Here is a 21,748-nt window from a genome sequence, read left to right as displayed (position 1 = left end):
GTCCTATTTTACCATGCACTTCCAAGTACTCCGCGATCTCATCTTCTGTAACGGATTCTAAAATCTCGCCAATGACCGAAGTCAGGCTAACCGGCCTATAATTTCCCATTTTCTGCCTCCCTCCCTTCTTAAACAGCGGTGTTACATTAGCCACCTTCCAGTCCTCTTTGGCCATTCCTGCCTCCAGTGTTTCCTGAAAGATCATCACCAATGCCTCCACAATCTCTTCAGATATCTACTTCGGATCCCTGGGGTGTAGTCCATCCGGTCCAGGTGACTTATCCACCTTTGGACCTTTCAGTTTCCCCAGAACCTTCTCCTTCGTCATGGTCACTGCACTCACCTCTGCCCCATAATTATCCTGGAGCTCCGGCATCCCACTGGTACCTTCCACTGAAGACTAATGCAAAGTAACTGTTCAGTTCGTCTGCCATTTCTTTGTTTCCTATTAATACTTCTCCAGTGGTCCAATTTCTATTTATGCCTCTCTCTTACCTTTTATATATTGAAAAAAACTCTTCCTTTCTTCTTTTATATTACTAGCGAGCTTGCACTCATATTTCATCTTCTCTCTCCCTTATTGCTTTTTTAGCTGTTCTCTGCTCGCTTTTAAAAACTTCCTAATCCTCTGGCTTCACACTAATCCTCCCCACTTTGTATGTTTTTTCATTAGCCTTTATGCTGCCCTTGACATCCCTCGTCAACCATGGATGTCTTGTCCTCCCCTTAGCATGTTTCCTCCCCCTTGGGGTGAATTTCTGTTGTGCCTCCCGAATAACCCCCAAAAACTCCTGCCATTGCAGTTCCACTGTCTTCCCTGCCAGGCTCCTTTTCCAATCAACTCTGACCAGCTCCTCCCTCATGTTCTTGTCATTACCTTTATTTAATTGTAACACCGTTACATCTGATTCCAGCTTCTCCCTCTCAAACTGCTGGGTAAATTCTATAATATTGTGGTCACTGCACCCAAATGGGTGGCATGGTAGCACAGTGGTTAGCACGGTGGAAGACACCAGTGGGATGCCAGAGTTCCAGGACAATCAGGGGGCACAGGTGAGTGTAGCGGCCATTACTAAGGAGAAGATTTAGTGGAAACTGAAAGATTGGATTCCCGGCTTGGGTCATTGTCTGTGCGGACTCTGCACGTTCTCCCCATGTCTGCGTAGGTTTTCTCCGGGTGCTCCAGTTTCCTCATACAAGTCCCCAAAGACGTGCTATTTGGTATTTCGGACATTCTGAATTTTCCCTCTGTGTATCCGAACAGGCGGCGGAATGTAGCAATTAGGGTATTTTGTCAGTAACTTCATTGCAGTGTGAATGTCAGCCTACGTTTCACGTTCCATTGCTTGTAGATGGGCATGAACCGACCAATTTTACCTCCTCACCTGCTTCTTTGCCTGTCCCAGTGGTTCTACACCACAAAACCTTTTGTAATTTAATCTCCCCGGCCCTCCAACCTATCACCTTCTTTTTCTGTTATTCTTCCCACCTTTCACTGTCTCAAAGTCTATTAGGTTTCTAACTGTTCCCACTTCTGGTAATAGACCTAAAACGTTAAATCGGTTTCTCTCTCGGCAGCTGCTGGCAAACCAGTTTTCCCAGCATTTTCTGTTTTCAGTTCAATTTTCCAGCATCTGCAGTATTTTCCTTTTGTAATTCAATGCATGCCGAACTTTGGGATGTATCAGTGCGAAAGGTTCATTGGCAGTGTGGGTATTATTGTGCTATAGAACTTAGGTAATCATTTTAAGTACTTCGCTCCCTTTAATCCTAAATTTAATGATGTGAATAACTTGTTACTCAATAAGCAGTAACGGTCACATTAACAAAGGAAAACAAATTGGAGCAGAAAGCCTGTCCTCCCTTGAAGTGTAGTCATAGATCATAGAATTTACAGTGCAGAAGGAGGCCATTCGGCCCATCGAGTCTGCACCGGCTCTTGGAAAGAGCATCCTACCCAAGGTCCACACCTCCACCCTATCCCCATAACCCAGTAACCTCACCCAACACTAAGGCAAATTTTGGACACTATGGGCAATTTAGCATGGCCAATCCACCTAACCTGCACATGTTTGGACTGTGGGAGGAAACCGGAGCACCTCGAGGAAACCCACGCAGACACGGGGAGAATGTGCAGACTCCGCACAGACCGTGACACAAGCCGGAATCGAACCTGGGACCCTGGAGCTGTGAAGCAATTGTGCTAACCACAATGCTACCGTGCTGTCTAAGTGGGGAGGCGGTGGCATACTGGTATTGTCACTAGACTAGTAAACCAGAGACCCAATTGATTGCTCTGGGGACCCAGGTTTAAATCCCCCCACTGCAGATGGTGAAATTTGATTTCAATAAAAATCTGCAGTTAAAAATCTCATGTCGTAAAAGCCCATCTGGTTCACTAATGTCCTTTAGGGAAGGAAATCTGCCATCCTTACCTGGTCTGCCTATATGTGATTCAAGGCCCACAGCAATGTGGGTGACTCTTAACTGCCCCCTCAAGGACAATAAGGGATAGGCAAAAGCTGCTGGCACAGTCTGCTATGCCCACGCCTCATGAATGAATTAAAATAAAAGGGCAGCAAGGTGGCGCAGTGGTTAGCACTGCTGCCTCACGGCACCGAGGACTTGGGTTCGATCCCGGCCCCGGGTCACTGTCTGACTGTCTGAGTGGAGTTTGCACATTCTCCCAATGTCTGCATGGGTCTCACCCCCATATCCCAAAGATATGGACATTCTGAATTCTCCCTCTGTTGTACCCGAACAGGCGCCGGAATGTGGCGACTAGGGGCTTTTCACAGTAACTTCATTGCAATGTAAGCCTTACTTGTGACAATGAAGATTATTATTATTATACCTACCGGACAAGTGGAAAACTGTTCAACCTCCGATGCCTCCAGGGCAGAACCTGGACTACCCCAACCTCTGTCATCGAGCTGCAGTATGCAGACGATGCCTGTATGTGCGCACATTCAGAGGCCGAGCTACAAACCATCGTCAACAGATTTACTGAGGGATATGAGAGAATGAGCCTCAGACTAAACATCCCGAAAACAAAGGTTCTCTATCAGCGTTTTCCTGCCACACAAAACTGGCCCCCAACCATCAAGATCCACGGCGATCCCCTGGACACTGACAATGGACATCATTTCTCACACCTTGGGAGCCCCCTCTCGGTGCGAGCAGACATTGACAATGAAATCCAACGTCGACTCCAATGTGCCAGTGCAGTCTTTGGACCCCTGAGGAACAGAGTGTTCAAAGACCAAGACCTGAAACCCAGCACCAAGCTCATGGTCTGCAGAGCAGCCGTGCTCCCCGCCTCACATCCCTGCATCACAAACATGGACAATGTACAGCAGACACTCCAAATCCTTGGAGCAATATCACAAACGCTGCCTCCGTCAAATCTTGCAAATCAACTGGCAGGATAAGCATACCAATGTGAGCCTCCTCTCCCAGGCCAATATCCCCAGCATTAAAGTAACTGGTCACGCTCGACCAGTTGCGATGGGCGGGCCACATTCTCCACATGCCCGACACATGACTGCTCAAACAAGTGCTCTACTCCGAGCTCCGCAATGGCAAGCAATCACTAGAAGGGTAGAGGAAACGCTACAAGGACAATCTGAAAGTCTCCCTAAATAAATGCAACGTCCCCATCAACACGGGGGGATTGCTTGCCTTAGAATGGAGAATTGGAGAAACAGCATCCGCGAAGGCACCAATCACCTCGGGCGACGCAGGGTGAAGCACGCATAGTTTTTATTTCAGATTTCCCCATAATAATGTTTTTATTGTCACAAGTAGGCTTATATTAACACTGCAATGAAGTTACTGTGGAAATCCCCTAATCGCCACATTCCGGCGCCTATTCGGGTACACCAAACAAGTACGTCTTTCGGGAATTGTGGGAGGAAACCGGAGCACCCAGAGGAAACCCACGCATACACAGGGAGGACCTGCAGACTGTGTGCAGACAGTGACCCAAACCGGGAATCGAACCTGTGACCTGGCGTTGTGAAACAACAAACAGTGCTAGCCACGGTGCTACCGTGCCACCCTTATCTGCAGTTTCCTGTTTTTTGACCATAACTTCAGGCTTTGGTTTAATTTTATAATATTGATCAAAGTTGCGTTGCAAAGGACAAATTAAATGAATAACTCACTGATATGACACGTAGTTGAGAGAAACGTACAGCCCAGGGGGTCATTAATCCCATTGCGTCGATGCCAGCTCTTTAGACAAACTGCCCAATTATTGCCACCCACACCCTCCTTTCCCCTTAGATTTGGTAACCTTTCCTTTTCCAGTACATTTCCAAGCTTCTTAATAGTTTAAATCCTTCCACACACCTGTTAGAAAACAATTAATGTTGCAATCTCATTTTGTACCCAATACATTGCCCTAAAACCTGGATGTATTTAATCACGGCCTTTTAAATGACAGATAGAGGAACATAGGATATGAGAGCAGAAGTAGGGCATTCAGCCCCTGGGGATGCCCTGTCATTCAACCAGATCATGGCTGATCTATCTCAACACCATTTTGCTGCCTTATTTCCCAAATCTGTTGATATTTTTAATATCTAGAAGTTTATCAATTTCTGTCTTGGACAGACTCAATGACTGAGCCTACACAGTCCTCTAGGTAGAGAATTCCAAACATTCACCACCCTCTGATGGAAGAAATTCCTCCTCACCTCAGTCCTAAATATCCTACCTCTTATTCTGAGGCTGTGCCTCCTGTTTTTAGACACCCCAGCCAGCGGACAAATTGCCCCCACCCGCCCCGCAGTCAAGAGGCCAGATCCTTCGTAAAAACAGAAAGTGTTGGATACGCTCAACTGGTCTGGCAGCATCTCTGGAGAGAGAAATAAAGTTCACGTTCAGAAACCAAAATGGCGTCTGTTTTTTTCCACACCGGTGATTTTCAGCCGTATGTTGGTTAAAAATCTCAATAATATTGGTCTAGATCTTCCAGTCTCCTGATGGTCAAGGGAGGCGGTGGCATAGTGGTATTGACACTGATTCAGAGACCCAGGGTAAAATACTCTGGGGGAACCAGGTTTGAGTCCCGCCACAGCAGATGATGGAAATTGAATCCAATAAATATTTGGGATTAAAGGTCTCATGGGTGACCATGAAACCATTGTCGATCGTCTTAGAAAGAAAATATCATCTGTTTCACTGATGCCTTCTAGGGAAGGAAATCTGCCATTCTTACCTGGTCTGGCCTCTGGCATACGTGTGACTCCAAATCCTCAGCAATGTGGTTGACTCTTAACTGCTCACTCAGCTGACTCACAGACAGCCTGACATAATCATACTCATGGAATCATACCTTACAGATGATGTCCGAGACACCACTCTCACCATCTCTGGGTATGTCCTGGCCTGACCCACTGTCACGGTGGCATGCAGTCAGGCATGATGTGTCATGGCTTCAGGTCAAACATGGGCAAGGAAACCTCCTACTGATTACCACATACTGTCCACATTTAGCTGATGAATCAGTACTCCTCCATGTTGAACACCACTTGGAGGAAGCACTGAAGGTGGCAAGGGTACCAAATGTGCTCGTGGTGGGAGACTTCAATGTTTTCAATGTCCATCACCAATGGTGGCACCACTGCTGACTGAGCTGTCCAAGTCGTAAAGGCTAGACTGGGTCTGCATCAAGTGATGAGGGAACCAACAAGAGGAAAAAACATACTAGACTAACCCTCACCAACCTGCCTGTCACAGATGCATCTGTCCATGAGAGTATCAGTAGAAGTGACCATGGCACAGAACTTGGTGGAGACAAAGTCCCGTCTTCACATTGAGGATAATCTCCATCGTGTTGTATGGCACTACCATCGTGCTAAATGGAATAGACTTCGAACAGATCTAGCAACTCAAGACTGGGTATCCATGAGGCAACAATCTTCAGCCAGAAATTAGCTTTGGTTCAAAAATGGACAAAAGAGCTGAACTCCAGAGGTGAGGTGAGAGTGACTGCCCTTGACATTGTTAGAGGCGAAAATATTCCCACGTAGGCCTTTTTGCGTGAGCAAAGAAGCAGTTTATTATATCAGATCTGGGAGAAAGATTTGGACGATTCGCAGCCTCGCAATACTCTTTCTCACTTGAGCTAAGGTTCGCCTTGGGTTAATGTACAGATTCAAGGGGCGGAATTAGTTGCATTCTCATTTACATACAATCAATCAACTATATTCACGTCACAATTCATTACATGCAGTCAATCAATTTTCTTAGCATCCCAGTTATCACATATATGGTTAAAGTGGGTGTTGTCTCACCAGCCCCTAACTTCATGCAAAAGTCACTCAAGACTAACACAAGGATATGTCCCTTCTGCAGCTGGGGACCTGAGCTATTGTGTGAAGCTGTTATCAGCGGCTGTTGAAATACTCCCTATAAATACCCACACCTGGTTCTCATGAGGTAGTTTACACAGTTTGTAACTTAATGTTCAGGAATGTGGCTAGTTCAGCCATTTTGTGTCTTTAGTATTGCTATCTTAGCTAACAGCCATTTTGTGTCCTTTCTGATTTTAACAAGCATTGTGTATACACTATTCCTACAAATTGCCTCTTCTAAATAGGCATCTAAGCCAATGAGTACCTTTTGGCTCAGCAAAACTATTCAAAAGTAATATAGGAACAAAAATGTAGTTACAGAGCCACCTATAATTTATATCATAGTCCAGTATCAGAAAATGTCCCCCAACAACATTAAGCACCATTTGATCGAGTATGGTGTCAAAGAGCCCGGGTGAAACTAGATTTGATGTGAATCAATAGGAAAACTCTACACTGGTTGGAGTCATACCAGCACAAAGGAAGATAGTTGTAGCTTTTGTAGGTCAGTCATCTCAGTCCCGGGATATTAGTTCCTTAGGGTATTCTTACAGTGCAGAAGGAGGCAGTTTGGCCCATCAAGCCTGGACCCGCTCCCCTGCTCTATCCTCGTAACCTGCACATCTTTGGACACTACGGGCAATTTAGCATGGTCAAACCACCTAACCTGGATATTTTTGACTGGATTGTGGATTTTGTTTATTGTCACGTGTACCGAGGTACAGTGGAAAGTATTTTTCTGCGAGTAGCTCAACAGATCATTAAGTACATGAAAAGAAAAGAAAAGAAAATACATAATAGGGCAACACAAGGTACACAATGTGACTACATTATCATCAGCATCGGGTGAAGCATACAGGGGTGTGGTGTTGCCTATAGGAGGAAACCAGAGCACCTGGAAGAAACTCATGCAGACATGGGGAGAAAGTGCAAATTCCACAGTCACCCAAGGCCGGAATTGAACCCCAGTGCCTGGTGTTGTGAGGCAGCAGTGCTAACTAGAGTGCCCTCAGCCCAACCATTTTCAGCTGCTTCATCAATGACCTTCCGAACAACATAAGGTCAGATGTGGGGATGTTCGCTGATCATTGCAAAATGTTCAGCACCATTCACAGCTCTGCAGATATCACAGCAGTCCACGTGCAAATGTAGCAAGGTCTGCACAATATCCAGGCTTGGGCTGACAGGTGGGAAGTGACATTCGCACCACACGAGTGCCAGGTAATGACCACCTACTGCAAGAGAGAATCAAACCATCACCCCTTGACATTCAATGGCACTACCGTCACTGAATCCCCCAATATCAATATCCTAGGGGCTGATAATCCATTGACCAGAAACTGAACTGGGCGAGTAACTCACCTCCTGACTCCTCAAAGCCTGTCCACCATCTACAAGGCACAAGTTAGGAATGTGATGGAATACTCTCCACTAGCCTGGATGAGTGCAGCTCCAGCAACACTCAAGAGGCTTGACACCATCCAGGACAAAGCAACCTTCGCTTGATTGGTATCCCTTCTACAAAAGATTCACTCCCTCCAACAACCGACACACAGTAGCAGCAGTGTGTACCATCTATAAGATGCACTGCAGGAACTCACCAAGGCTCCTGAGACAGCACCTTCTAAACCCACGAACACTATCACAGAGAAGGACAAGGGCAGCAGATACATGGGAACACCATCACCTGGAATTCCCCTCCAAGTCACTCATCATCCTGACTTGGAAATATATCACCGTTCCTTCACTGTCGCTGGGTTAAATTCCTGGAATTCCCTCCCTCACAGTGGGTGTACCTACACCACATGGATTGCAGCGATTCAAGAAGGCAGCTCACCACCACCTTCTCAAGGTAATTAGGAGTGAGCAATAAATGTTGCCCTAGCCAGCGAAGCCTACATCCTGTCAAAATGAATTTTTTTATCGTCTGGAGGATGTTCTGGGGGATCCCTCAGAAATCCCAATACAAGGAATCTGCTGGAATTTCCCAGGAAGTTTCAACTTCTGGTGGTAACTCCGATTTAATGTTGGAGACTATTATGTTATGCTGTTTGATTAACATAAGTTGCTACGGACCATAGACGACGTTGAAAGACACTCCAGTCTTTGAAGTAAGTTGAAAGGATTTATTCAGTAACAACAACTAGATAAATGAGTTTGACACTCTGCTGATCTAGCTCTAGTAACTCGGTGATAATGACTAACTGTACAACTGGGATCTAGGCCACATGGGGTGACCCAGCCTGAGATCTAAACTATTCTGGTGCTAATCCTACAGTCCCTGCCAGGAGTGGGAGGGAGGGTCTAGTGTGTGTCTGGTTTTATAATGAGTTGTTTAGTGCCCTCTAGTGGTCATGCCACAGCCGGGTGTTCTGATTAACCCCTTAGTTACATGTCTGTCTACATATCATTACATCTCCCCCTTTTGTTTACATTACAGGTGTGGTACTAGGGAAATTGTGTGACAAAGCTAGATATAATATGATATGTACAATTATTTATGTACAGAGCAAACAGGGAAGAGAAAATGTTCACAGGTTCAGTCTTTGAGGCTTCCGCCTCGTCCTTGATGACCTCCTGAGAGGTGGCGGCGGAGACGTCGGTGGCTTGATCGTTGTGTGTGTCTCACGACCAGTGGAAACGCCGGTCAGGATGTCTTGAGGGATGGCCTCAACAAACGGCAGTGAAGGGGCGATCAGTGGCGGCCGTATTTTCTGAACTGCCCTTTGATTTCTGCGGACGATGGTACCATCAGCCGTTTGTATCACGTAGGATCTGGGTGCAGCTTGTCGAATAACAACAGCTGGAGCAGACCAGCCACCATCAGGTATTCTGATTCTGACGGAGTCTGCTGGAGATAGCGCGTCCAGATCAGTTGCATGTTTGTCACAGTGATGCTTCTGACCATCACAAAGCCATTGCATCTTGTGTATCACTGATAGGCGATCTGGATTAGGCAATTGTAGGGCCGGAAGCGTTTTTCGCAGGTCCCAGTTCATCAGCAGTTGAGCCGGTGACATGCCAGATGCTAAGGGAGCAGCACGATACGAGAGTAGTGCGAGATGAATGTCGGATGCAGAATCCAAGGCTTTGTTGATGAGTTGTTGACTATGTGCATCCCCTCTTCCACCTTGCCGTTGGACTGCGGGTAGTGCGGACTAGAGGTGACGTGCTTGAAACTGTAGCACTTTGCAAATGCGGTCCATTCTCGATTGTGAAAGCATGGTCCATTGTCAGTCATGACCGTGTTTGGGATGCCATGACGAGAGTAGGTCTCTTTGCACGCTTCGATCACGGTTTGTGAGGTGAGGTCAGACCGGGACTGTACTTCAGGGAAGTTTGAGTAATAGTCTACGAGTAGTACATAGTCACGACCATTGGAGTGGAAGAGATCAATGCTTACCTTGGACCAAGGCAAGGTTTCCACGTTGTGTGGTTGCAGAGTCTCCTTACACTGCGTTGGTTGGAACTTCTGGCAAGTCTCACAGCTCAAGACCATGTCCGTGATGTCCTGATTGATACCAGGCCAGTAGACGGCTTGTCAAGCCCTTCGTCTGCATTTTCCTATGCCCAGGTGGCCCTCGTGGATCTGACGAAGTACCATAGGACTGAGACGCAGCGGAATCACTATTCGATCCATTCTCAGCAGTATACCGTTGATCATTGTCAGGTCGTCTTTGATGTTGTAGAATTGCGGGCATTGCCCTTTTGGCCATCCATTGTTTAGGTTGTGAATCACTTGTTGCAGCAAGGGATCTGCGCACGTCTCTGCTCTGATGAGAATTATATTTTTGTCTGTTGCAGGAAGGTTGTCTGCGTACATTTGTACCTGGGCTTCAATTTGTCGGACCATCACTAGTGGTTCACTTGGTGAAGTGACTGAACGAGACAACGCGTCGGCAATGATGAGATCCTTACCAGGCATGTATCATAGAATTTACAGTGCAGAAGGAGGCCATTCGGCCCATCGAGTCTGCACCGGCTCTTGGAAAGAGCACCCTACCCAAGGTCCACACCTCCACCCTATCCCCATAACCCAGTACCCCCACCCAACACTAAGGGCAATTTTGGACACTAAGAGCAATTTAGCATAGCCAATCCACCTAACCTGCACATCTTTGGACTGTGGGAGGAAACCGGAGCACCCGGAGGAAACCCGCGCAGACATGGGGAGGATGTGCAGACTCCGCACAGACAGTGACCCAAGCCGGGAATCGAACCTGGGACCCTGGAGCTGTGAAGCAATTGTGCTATCCACAATGCTACCGTGCTGCCCTACCGTGTATTTAACATTGAAGTCATACCTTCTAAGTTTAAATAGAATTCTCTGTAGCCGAGGAGTCATGTCATTGAGGTTCTTCTGTATGATTTGTGCCAGAGGTCTGTGGTCTGTTTCAGCAGTGAATGGTGGTAGGCCGTAGACGTAATCATGAAATTTCAAAATACCTGTGAGAAGGCCTAGACACTCCTTTTCAATTTAAGTGTACTGAGTCTCTGTTGGTGTCATTGCACGTGATGCATATGCTATTGGGACCCATGACGAGGTGTCATCTTTCTGCAGCAACACTGCCCCAATGCCACCCTGACTAGAGTCAGTCGAAATTTTGGTTTCACGATCAGGGTCATAAAATGCTAAAACGGGTGCAGTGGTGAGCTTTGCCTTCAACTCCAACCACTCGTTCTGACGTTCTGTCTTCCATTCAAAAGGGGTGGACTTCTTAATCAGTTGTCGTAGAGACGTGGTGTGTGTGGCCAAATTTGGGATAAATTTGCCTAAAAAAAAATCACCATTCCAAGGAAGCGAAGTACCGCTTTCTTGTCCTCGGGGACATTCATCCCTTCAATGGCCTTTCTCTTGTCCGTGTTGGGGCGTACACCGTGTTCCGACATCTGGTCGCCCAGGAACTTGAGCGTTGACTTTCCAAAGCTGCATTTGGATCTGTTTAACTTGAGGCCATTCTCGTGTGTGCGTCTGAATACCCTCTTCAGTCGCGACACATGTTCCTCTGGAGTCAAGGAACAGATGATAACATCATCCACGTAGACACGAACTCCGTCCATCCCTTCCATCATCTGTTCCATGATGTGGTGGAATATTTCAGATGCCGAGATGATCCCAAATGGCATTTGATTATAGCAGAATCTGCCGAAAGGCGTATTGAAGGTGCAGAGCTTTCTGCTGGATTCTTCTAGTTGGATTTGCCAGAATCCTTGGGATGCATCTAGCTTGGTAAAGAATTGCGCGTGTGCCATTTCGCTTGTGATCTCTTCTCTCTTTGGGATCGGGTAGTGTTCCCTCATGATGTTTTTGTTGCAATCCTTGGGATCGATGCAGATTCTTAAGTCCCCCGAGGGCTTTTTGACGCACACCATCGAACTGACCCAGTCAGTTGGTTCAGTGACTTTGGAGATGATGCCTTTCTTCTGAAGACTCGTAAGTTCTGATTTTAACCGTTCCCTCAGGGGAGCGGGCACTCTCCTGGGTGGGTGAACCACTGGTTTTGCATCAACACGCAGCAGAATCTGATATTGATATGGAAGTGTGCCCATGCCGCTGAAGACATCTGGGTATTGTTCCAGTATTCCATCAATGCTGGTCTGGAGAGCGTGATGAGAAGACGTCATGCCGTGGACTCTTCGAATGAGGTTCAGTTGCTTGCAGGCTTGCGCACCTAACAGCGATGACTTGTCAGGTTGAACAATCTCAAACCTCAGGCTCGCCTCCCTGTCTTTGTAGGATACAGCTAAATGGCATGACCCCAGTGAGGAGATTGCATTGCCATTGTAGTCGACAGGCAGCTGGAAGGATTTTGGGAGCGCTCTTCATCTTCATAAAGTCGAGCTTCGAGATCAGGTTAGCGGAGGCACCTGTGTCCAGTTTGAACTTAATGGGGCAGTTGTCACCAGTTAACACTGTGTTCCATTCAGCTTCAACGTCAATGGCATAGATTGACTTCACTTGCGAAGTGTTCTGTGCGGAGGTTTCAAACTTGGTGATGATTCCCACTTGGAATGGTTTATCCAGGTATTCCTTGTCTGGACCCGTTGCACTACCTTGATCAGACTCATCCGTTTCAAATTGCACACTTCTGATGCGACTCTGCTTCAAGAGCGGTCTTTGATTTCTGAATTGAGGTGCAGATCTGCACTGGGCAGCATAATGATTACGTTTCCTGCAGTTGAGACAGTGTTTGCCAGTTGCAGGGCATTCTTTTCTAAAGTGGGCGATTCCACAATTTGTGCACGTCATCGCGTCACCTTCATGACGTTTTGTGCGTCTTCACGCATGCGCGATGCGGTTTTCGGCCGTTTCGTTCCTTCGCTCGTGGTGTGCCTGCGTGGAGCGGTTCGCAGGCATTCCATACTTTTTCTTGTACTGCGCTTGTGCAGGGCCCGGATTTGCGCGCGCAAGATGGCTGCTGTCGGAATCATGGGGACGCTGCAATCGGGAGATGGTCTGGACACACTCGACCTCGAGGGAGGTTTATTCACCATGTTCAGCGTTCTTATACTGCAGGTAGCGATTTTTTGAGTGTTCATGCACCGTGCACGTTTCTATGGTGATTTCTAAAGTCATGTGTTTAAGCTTTAGTAGTTGCTCTCTGAGAAGATCAGAGTGGATTCCAAAAACTATCTGGTGTCTGATCATCGAGTCAGTTAGTGCACCAAGGTTGCAAGATTGGGCTAGCAGTCAGTGAAAAAACTGTTGAAGGATTCAGCTGTTCCATGCATCCTTTTCTTAAAGATGTAGCGTTCAAAGATTTCATTTCTTGGACCTCGCAATGGCTATCAAATTTTTCAAGGATGGTTTCAAACTTAGTCTTGTCCTGCCCATCTGTATAGTTAAACGAGTTGTAGGTCTCTAACTCATGATCACCAGCATTAGTCAATAAGAGAGCTATTTTCCGAGCATCGGTCGCGTTTGTTAAATCAGGCGCCTCTACATACAATTCGAATTTTAGTTTAAACAAGCGCCAGTTAACACTAAGGTTACCGTTGGTCCTGAGGTGATGAGGAGCTTGTGGTTTGTCCATCGTGCCTGGATTTGACAGGGTCGTTCTGGATGCTTCTGTTGTCGAATAACTGTCTTGATTGTTTCTCTAAACTTACTGAATTTACCTAGGTAGATGCAGCAGCCACTACCAGTACCATGTTATGTTATGCTGTTTGATTAACATAAGTTACTACTGACCATAGTCGACGTTGACTCTCCAGTGCTTGAAGTAAGTTGAAAGGATTTATTCAGTAACAACTAGATAAACGAATTTGACACTCTGCTGATCTAGCTCTAGTAACTCAGTGATAATGACTAACTGTATAACTGGGATCTAGGCCACATGTGGTGACCCAGCCTGAGATCTAAACTATTCTGGTGCTAATCCGACTGTCCCTGCCAGGAGTGAGACGGAGGGTCTCGTGTGTGTCTGGTTTTTTAATGAGTTGCGTAGTGCCCTCTAGTGGTCATGCCACAGCCAGATGTTCGGATTAACCCCTTAGTTACATGTCAATCTACCTATCATTATAGAGACTCCAGATGGTTCTGGCTCACTTAAATGGTGCAATGCTTTCAGTGAATGAAAATACACCAGATCGTACCGCAAAAGGGGGTCACTCCTGCCCCGTGAAGAGGAACTCCGAGAACAGGAACTCAGAGAACAGGAACACTGCATTTCTGAAGAAGCTAGGTTCGGAAGTCCAGCTGAGTGTGGAGCTCCGTTGCTGCGCAAATAAGAGCGGAGTGGCAATCCAACAGCAATTGCCATTCCTTGAAAGGTTAGGCCCATTGTGAAATCCTAGAGATACATATATATATTATAGAATTTACAGTGCAGGAGGCCATTTGGCCCATCAAGTCTGCACCGGCTCTTGGAAAGAGCACCCCACCCTATCCCCATTAGCCAGTAACCCCACCCAACACTAAGGGCAATTTTGGACACTAAGGACAATTCAGCATGGCCAATCCACCTAACCCGCAGATCTTTGGACTGTGGGAGGAAACTGGAGCACCCGGAGGAAACCCACACACACACGGGGAGAATGTGCAGACTCTGCAGACAGTGACCCAAGCCAGGAATCGAACCTGGGACCCTGGAGCTGTGAAGCAATTGTGCTATCCACAATGCTACCGTGCTGCCCTTACCATGAGGTATATTATACACTGAAACAAAAACAAAAAGCTATTGAACGAATGAAAGAAAATGCAACAAGTGAATGATAATTTTTCATTAAATGTGAGAATATATTTGGAAAAATTGGCTAGTTTTCCAATGACCTGAAAATCCTTTGAGTGCAAGAACACTGCAAATGCTGCCAGACCCAACAGCAGTATTCAAAGCATTTTCTCTTCTTTTTATTTCAGGTGTCCAACATTGTGATTTGGCAGATACCTTATTTTTTTTGCTGGGTCTTACCAATTCAATGCTTAAAGTACATTATTGACGCTGCGGCCAAACTATCCTACCGAGCAGAGAGACTAAAGCAGTGAACCTTCCTGAGTGAGAGTGAGTACGTGTGTGTTTGGAGGAGAAACCTGCAGACAGGCAGCAGCTCACTTTCCCGCGTAATTTGTAACAATCGCCGCCTGGAACTCCGCGCCTCCCCGCGTTTCACTGAAGCCCCGCCCATCAGAACGCGGACCCTACCATCGCTCGGGGGGGGGGTGAACAGAGAATCATGGAAAGTGGGAATAAAAAACGAAGGGTTAAAAAGTGAAGTGAGGTAAGCCATCTGTAAACGAAACAAATATATATAGCATTATTATGGAAGGAGATGGGAAGAGGGTGTTGACTAGAGGGTATTTTAATATGTTTCGGCGACACCCCTGTTGGTGATGGTGTTTGGGTTGGCTTCCCAACCCTCCAGGGGAGGGGGGAGGTGGTGCGCAGGCGCGGGTGCTGAGGGAGGTGATGCGCAGGCGCAGGTCGATGCGTGGATTGGAGGGGGGGGGAGCGCCCGGGGGTGAAGGAGGAACAACAACAACAGCGGCGGCGCCCAGGCCCGGCCCAGCCTCAACCCTGACCCCCCCCCTGTCCATATCAGTCAGCGCCATGGCGGAGGCGGCTCGCAGTGAGGAGCCGGCCGCCGCAGTGCCTCAGGATCTGTTCAAGGAGGTGAAATTCTTCGCGGTGGGAGACATTGAGCAGCAGGTGAGGGGTTGTGGGGGTGGGGACTGAGGGGGAGGGAGCCTGAGGGGGAGGCCTGAGGGTGGAAGAGGGGCTTAAATACATGGCGCCAGCAGCCTGGGCCTCCCACCCCCCATTATTCCCCCTTCCTCTTGGGCTGCTGCAACTTTTAAACTCAAGCTCTAACCCTGGAAGAAAATTAAGAAAACAATTATTTCATTTAATTTTTATTTGAAAGGTGTTGTATGGATTTGGTGGGAGAATGTTTCTCCCCTCCCTCCCTGTGTTATACAGTGAGTTGTGTGTGTTTGTGTTTATGGAGGGCTTTTGGATTTCCTGCCATGGAGTGGGGCCCAACCTTGGGGAGTGCCAGGCTGCAGGGCAAGCCAGCCTGACGTGGAGGGTCAAAATGGGGCACAGGCCACACTGGATAGAGAGTTCAACATTGGTCCAGACAGGCCAACAACAAAGGACTGAACTGGCTGACTTTTGGGCACGGTGTGGGCTGTCACACTTTGCTTTTCTCACTGAGCCCGCTTTCTTCACACTTTTCTGCGTTTTAAAGACCAAGGAGCTTCAGCTGAGGTTATCAAATGTCATTGCTTGTGTCTGTCCTGTTATCAGTTGTGAAATGGTTGAGTAAAGTGTTTAAATTTGGTGTTATGATCTGGCTTGCCTGCTGCTGGTCCCCCCCCCCCCCCCCCCAACATATGAAAAGATACAGGCAGTTGGCAGCTGCTTTGTTATTGGGAATGATAATTACTGTGTGCAGGTGTGACAAGGAGGTCAGGGCAGTGATGAACCTGTGCACACATTTAATTGAGATTACTGTGAAATATGAAACAGTATATTTTGTAACTAGTGCTCTTTTGACATTGTCCTGCCCATATAGCAAGCCAAGACCTCAGTTTCTGTAATCACCTGACTGTGTGTTCTATGATTGTGCCAATTGCTGTGGGTTTATGTGATTGTGAAGCCTTGGACACTTTGTATATTATTCCTGATGCTTTTGTGCTTTCCTGCTAATTACATAAACTAGTAAACTGGGGGCTGGTTCAGCTCAGTTGGCTGGACAGCTGTCTTATGATGCAGAGTGAGGTCAACAGCACGGGTTCAATCCCTATGTCGGCTGAGGTTATTCATGAAGGCCCGCCTCCTTAACTTTGCTCCTCGCCTGAGGCATGGTGATCCTCAGAATAAATCGCCACCGGTCAAATCCCTTGCCCCTCAAAGGGGAAAGTAGCCTATGGTATCTTTTGGGACTTTGCTTACTTTACTTAAAGTAATATAAATTAATAGGCTATTCAACCCCTCGAGCCTGGCTAGATGGTTGATCTGATTGTGGCTATACCTCCATTTTCCGAGCTGTTCCCCATAATTCTTAACTCCCATGTCAATCCAAAATCTGTCCCGTCTGAAGATACACAATGACTCGGCCTCCAGTGCTCGCTGGGGTAGTGATTCCAAAGATTGACCACCCTCTTGAGAGGAGAAATTGCTCCTGATGACTTAAAAGGGAGCCCCTTTATTCTGAAATTATGCTCCCTGATTCTAGAGTCCCCCACAAGGAGAACCATCCTTTTAGTGACTACCTCGTAAAGGCCCCTCAGAGTTTTTATGTTGCAATAAGATCACCCCTCATTTTTCTAAACTCAAATGAGTGTACGTCGAACCTTTGCCCATAAGACAACCTCTTCATCACAGGGATCAGCCAGAACATTCTCTGAACTGTTTCCAATACAAGTATATTCGTCCTTAAGTGAGGGGACCAGAACTAAATTCTCTACTCCAGGTGTGGAGTTTCCACGTTCTTCCGTGTCAATGTGGGCTTCATTCAGATCCTCCGGTTTCCTCCCGCGTCCAACGATGTTCGGGTTAGGTGGATTGGCCATGGTGTGTTACGGCCATTGCGGGGGGTGGGGGGGGGGGTAGGTAGAGTGCTCTTTCAGAGGGTCAGTGCAGGCTCGATGGGCTGAATGGTCTGCTTCTGCACTGTAGGGATTCTATGGAAAGCATACAATATTTTGGCCGTAACTTCTTTCTGTAGCAGCGAATTCCACAGGCTCATCACTCTGGGTGAAGAAATTTCTCCTCATCTCAACCCTAAATAGTTTACCCCAGATCCTCAGACTGTGACCCCTGGATCTGGATACACCACTATTGGGAACATCCTTCTTGCATCCATCCTGTCTAGTCCTGTTAGAATTTTAAAGGTTTATGTGAGAGCCCCCTCATTCTTCTTAAGTACAGCGAATATAATCCTAACCGACTCAATTTCTCCTCCTAGTCAGACCTGCTATTACAGGAATCGGTGGGATAAACCTTCACTTCTCTCCTCCTGGGGCAAGAACACCCTTCCTCATAAGGAGACCAAAACTGCACACAATATTCTGGGTGTGGCCCCACTAAGGTCCTGTATTATTGCAGCAAGACATCCCTGCTCCTGTACTCATCCTCTCGCTATGAAGGCCAACATACCGTTTGCAGCCTCTACTGCCTGCTGTACCTGCATGCTAACCATCAGCGACTGGTGTACGAGGACACCCAGGTTTCGTTGCACATTCCCTTCCAATTTATGGCCGTTCAGATAGTCTACCGTCACGTTTTTGCTACCAAAGTGCATAACCTCACGTTTATCTAAATTATATCTGCCCACTCATTCCAACTTGTCCAAATCATATTGAAGGATCTCTGCATCCTCCTCAGAGCTCACCCTGTCCCACCCAGCTTTGTGTCACCTGCAAATTTGGAGATAATGCCTTCAGTACACTCATCTAAATTATTAAATTATACAGTGAATAGCTGGGGTCCCAGCACTGATCCCTGCGGTACCCCACTAGTTACTGACTGCAATTTGGAAAAACCCGTTTTCTAGCCATCTCAATATACTACCCCTAATTCCATGCACTTTAATTTTACACGCTAATCTCTTGTGTAGGATTTTGCTGAAAGCCTTCTGACAATCCAAATAAATCACATCCAGTCGCTCCCCACGTCACCTCTACCAGTTACATGGAAAATTCCAGTAGATTTGTCAAGCATGATTTCCCCTTCATAAATCCATGCTGACTCTGTCCGATCCTGCCACTGTTTTCCAAGTGCTCTGCTTTAGAATCTGTGATAATGGATTCTAGAATTTCCCCCACTACCAACGTCAGGCTTACTGGTCTATGATAGTGGGGTTCAATTACTTGCCCTCCAATCTGCAGGAACTGTTCCACAGCCTATAAAATCTTGGAAGATGACCACCAATGCATCCGCTTTTTCTCAAGCCACTTCCTTAAGTACTCTTGAGATGTAGATTATCAGTCCCTGGAGATTTATCAGCCTTCAATTGCATCAGTTTCCCCAATACTGATCTCTTTCAGTTCCTCCTGCTCACTAAACCTCGTGTTCCCCAACTTTTTTGGTATCTTATTTGTGTTCTCATTTTGTGAAGACAGAACCAAAGTATGTATTTAGTTGGTCAACAATTTCTTTGTTCCCTATTATAAATTCCCCATTTCTGACTAATGGACCTACATTCGTCTCCACCAATCTCTTTCTCTTCACACCTATAGAACGTTTTACAGTCGATTTTTATGTTCCCTGCAAGCTTACTCTCGTACTCTATTTTCCCCTTAATCGATCCCTTGGTCCTCTTTTGCTGAATTTTAAACTGCTCCCAATCCTGTACTTTTTCCTAGCGAATTTAATGCTTCTTCCTTGGATCTAATACTGTCTCTAATTTCCCTTGTAAGCCATCGATTAACCGCCTTTCCCATTTTATTTATGCGCCAGACAGGAATAAACAATTTTTGCAGTTCACCCACTCGCGCCTTGAATATTTGCCGAAGCCTATCTACCATCATCCCTTTAAGTAACGTTCCCCAATCGATCATAGCCAACTCATGCTTCATACCACTGTAGTTCCCTTTATTTAGATTCAGGATCCAAGTCTCAGAATCCACAACATCCATCTTGATAAAGAATTCTATCATGATGGGCGCCCATCCCCGAGGGGGTCTCGCACAACTAGATTGCCAATTATTTATTTTTCATTGCACAATACCCAGTCTAGTCCCATTCGTTTCCTCTCTACTATTTCTCGAGACTGCGTTTAAGTTCCTTCTTCCCGTTTATTCATTCTGCTTTTCATCTGTTCTTGAGGTAATGTCTCCTACTGTAAAGGCAGATGCAAAATGCTGGTTCAAAGTCTTTGCCATTTTCTACTTTCCTGTAAATTCTCTCATCTCATCCTCAAAGGGGCCAGCATTCAGCACGTTCTCCTTTTAAAAATGCATTTGTGGAAGCTTTTACTGTCTGTTTTTTGTTTTCTCTCAGTCCAATTTCTCTCTTTTTTATTTTTGGTAGTCCTGCTTTGGTTTCTAAAAGATTCCCAGCCTTCTGGGGCGACTACTGACCGTGTATCCTTTCAATTTGGTGCCATCCTTAACATCCTGAGTTAACCTGGTGCATCCATCTTCGTTTCTCAATGGAATGTATTTTTTGTTGGGGGTAATGAAATATCTCCTTCAGTGTGTATGAAGGAAAGCACACTTCATACACCCATGTCTTTGGGATAAGTGTGTACTAGTTTGAAGAGTTTGGTAAATGTGGAGTTTCCCTCCAAAGCCTGACTACAATAGATTTCAATGATGTATTTTCGGACGAGTTGGAGCTAGGTGTTTGGCCGTGTTTAGCGATAGACTTCCCAGAAACGCTGCTATCCAGTTGCCATTATCCTGCTGTGTTCCGGCTCTAACTTTACTGCCGTCCTGTTGAAATGGTAAATGTTTAACCCGTGGTAAGCCCGGGAACTTAACTATTATAAAGCATTCGCATTCCTTTCGCACAAAACCTGGAGTTGGTTTATTAGACTTGGTGGGTGCTGTTAGTGTTAAGGCACCTCTTTGTTGCTGTTTTGACAGCTTGCTGTCAAATTGCTTTAATTGGTGTAATTAAACACGCATTTTAAATGCTGTATCTCTTCAGCTGTACACAGGCAAAGTGCTCCTTGCATTGTTTTCTTGTTGTATTTCCTTACCCAATGCTGTGCAGTTTTGTTTTTGAGTCAGCTCGGATGTTACAACCTGCTCTAATGATGGTCCTGCTGGCTGTTCCGGTAAATTAATAACCCAGCAGCCACTGGCTATGGGTGGACAAGTGGCTGAAGGTGGGTAGGGGATGGAGACAACCCCTTCAAGAAGTGGCTAAGCTAACCCTTGAATGGCAACCACAACCTCCAAGTGGTGACAGAGCCACAGTATGTAATGACACACAAATAGGCCGTTCGGCCCAAACAGTTCATGCTGGTGTTTATGGGGCACACACGCCTCCTCTTAAACACCCCTTCCCCGTCTTCCCTTGTCAGCTGACCCTACCATCCTAGCGGAGTAAGATTTAGAACACTAGGTGCTTGTCCAGCTTCCCCGCAAGTAAGACAAATAAATTAGTCTGAAAAAGATAGCTTAAGTGATGGGGCAAAAATCTGACAAATTGTATAGAATGTGGGCAAATGTAAAATTGTGCATTTTGGCAGGAAGAATAATAAAGAAGCTTATTAGCCAGAGCAATGGAGCTTCACAGGACAGAAAGAGGCCCCTCAGCCTATCACATCTGCACCAGCCGACGAGCACCTTTCTATCTATGTTAGTCCCATTTTCCAGTACTTGGCCCGTAGCCTTGTATTCTATGGTGTAAGTGCTCACGGTTAGCACCGCTGCCTCACAGTGCCAGGGATCCGGGTTCAATTCCAGCCTTGGATGACTGTGTGGAGTCTGCACGATCTCCCCATGTATGTGCGTGGGTTTCCTGCGGGTGCTCCGTTACTTCGTCCCACAGCCTAAAAATGTACAGGTTAGGTGGAGTTTCAGGGCGTGGGCCGAGGAGACTTGGTGGGCCGAATGAATGACCTCCCCCTGCACTACAGGGATTTTTGTTCATGGGATGCGGGCATTTCTGGCTTTTATTGCCCTTGACAGTCGATCACATTGATGTGGATCTGCAGTCACATGTCAGCCAAACCAGGCAGCAATAGCAGACTTCCTTCCTAAAGGGCATTAGTGAACCAGATGGGTTTTTATGCCAATTGATCATGGTTTCTTGGCATCATGAGACTTTTAATTCCAGATTGTTATTGAATTCAAATTCTACCAACTGCCCTGATGGGATTCGAACCCAGGACCCCCGAGCATTCCCTGAGTCTCTGGATTACTAGTCCAGTGAGAGTACCACTGCTCCACCACCTCCTCTATGGAGATTCTATGGATCTAAATGCTTCTT

At 46.5% G+C, this 21,748-nt stretch overlaps 1 protein-coding gene across 1 annotated transcript in view; it reads left to right on the top strand.

Annotated features, from left to right (window-relative positions):
* Positions 1 to 15,311: 15,311 nt before the first annotated feature.
* Positions 15,312 to 21,748, top strand: part of paxip1 (PAX interacting (with transcription-activation domain) protein 1) — a 124,227-nt gene continuing 117,790 nt past the window's right edge. The window contains exon 1 of the mRNA XM_072508194.1: positions 15,312 to 15,508. Within this exon, the coding sequence (XP_072364295.1) occupies positions 15,410 to 15,508 (99 nt within the window). The 5' untranslated portion in view covers positions 15,312 to 15,409. The remainder of the gene's footprint in view (positions 15,509 to 21,748) is intronic.

Source organism: Scyliorhinus torazame, chromosome 6 (genome assembly GCF_047496885.1).
Source record: "Scyliorhinus torazame isolate Kashiwa2021f chromosome 6, sScyTor2.1, whole genome shotgun sequence".
Lineage (NCBI taxonomy): Eukaryota > Metazoa > Chordata > Chondrichthyes > Carcharhiniformes > Scyliorhinidae > Scyliorhinus > Scyliorhinus torazame.
This window is presented reverse-complemented; position numbering and strand designations above follow the sequence as displayed.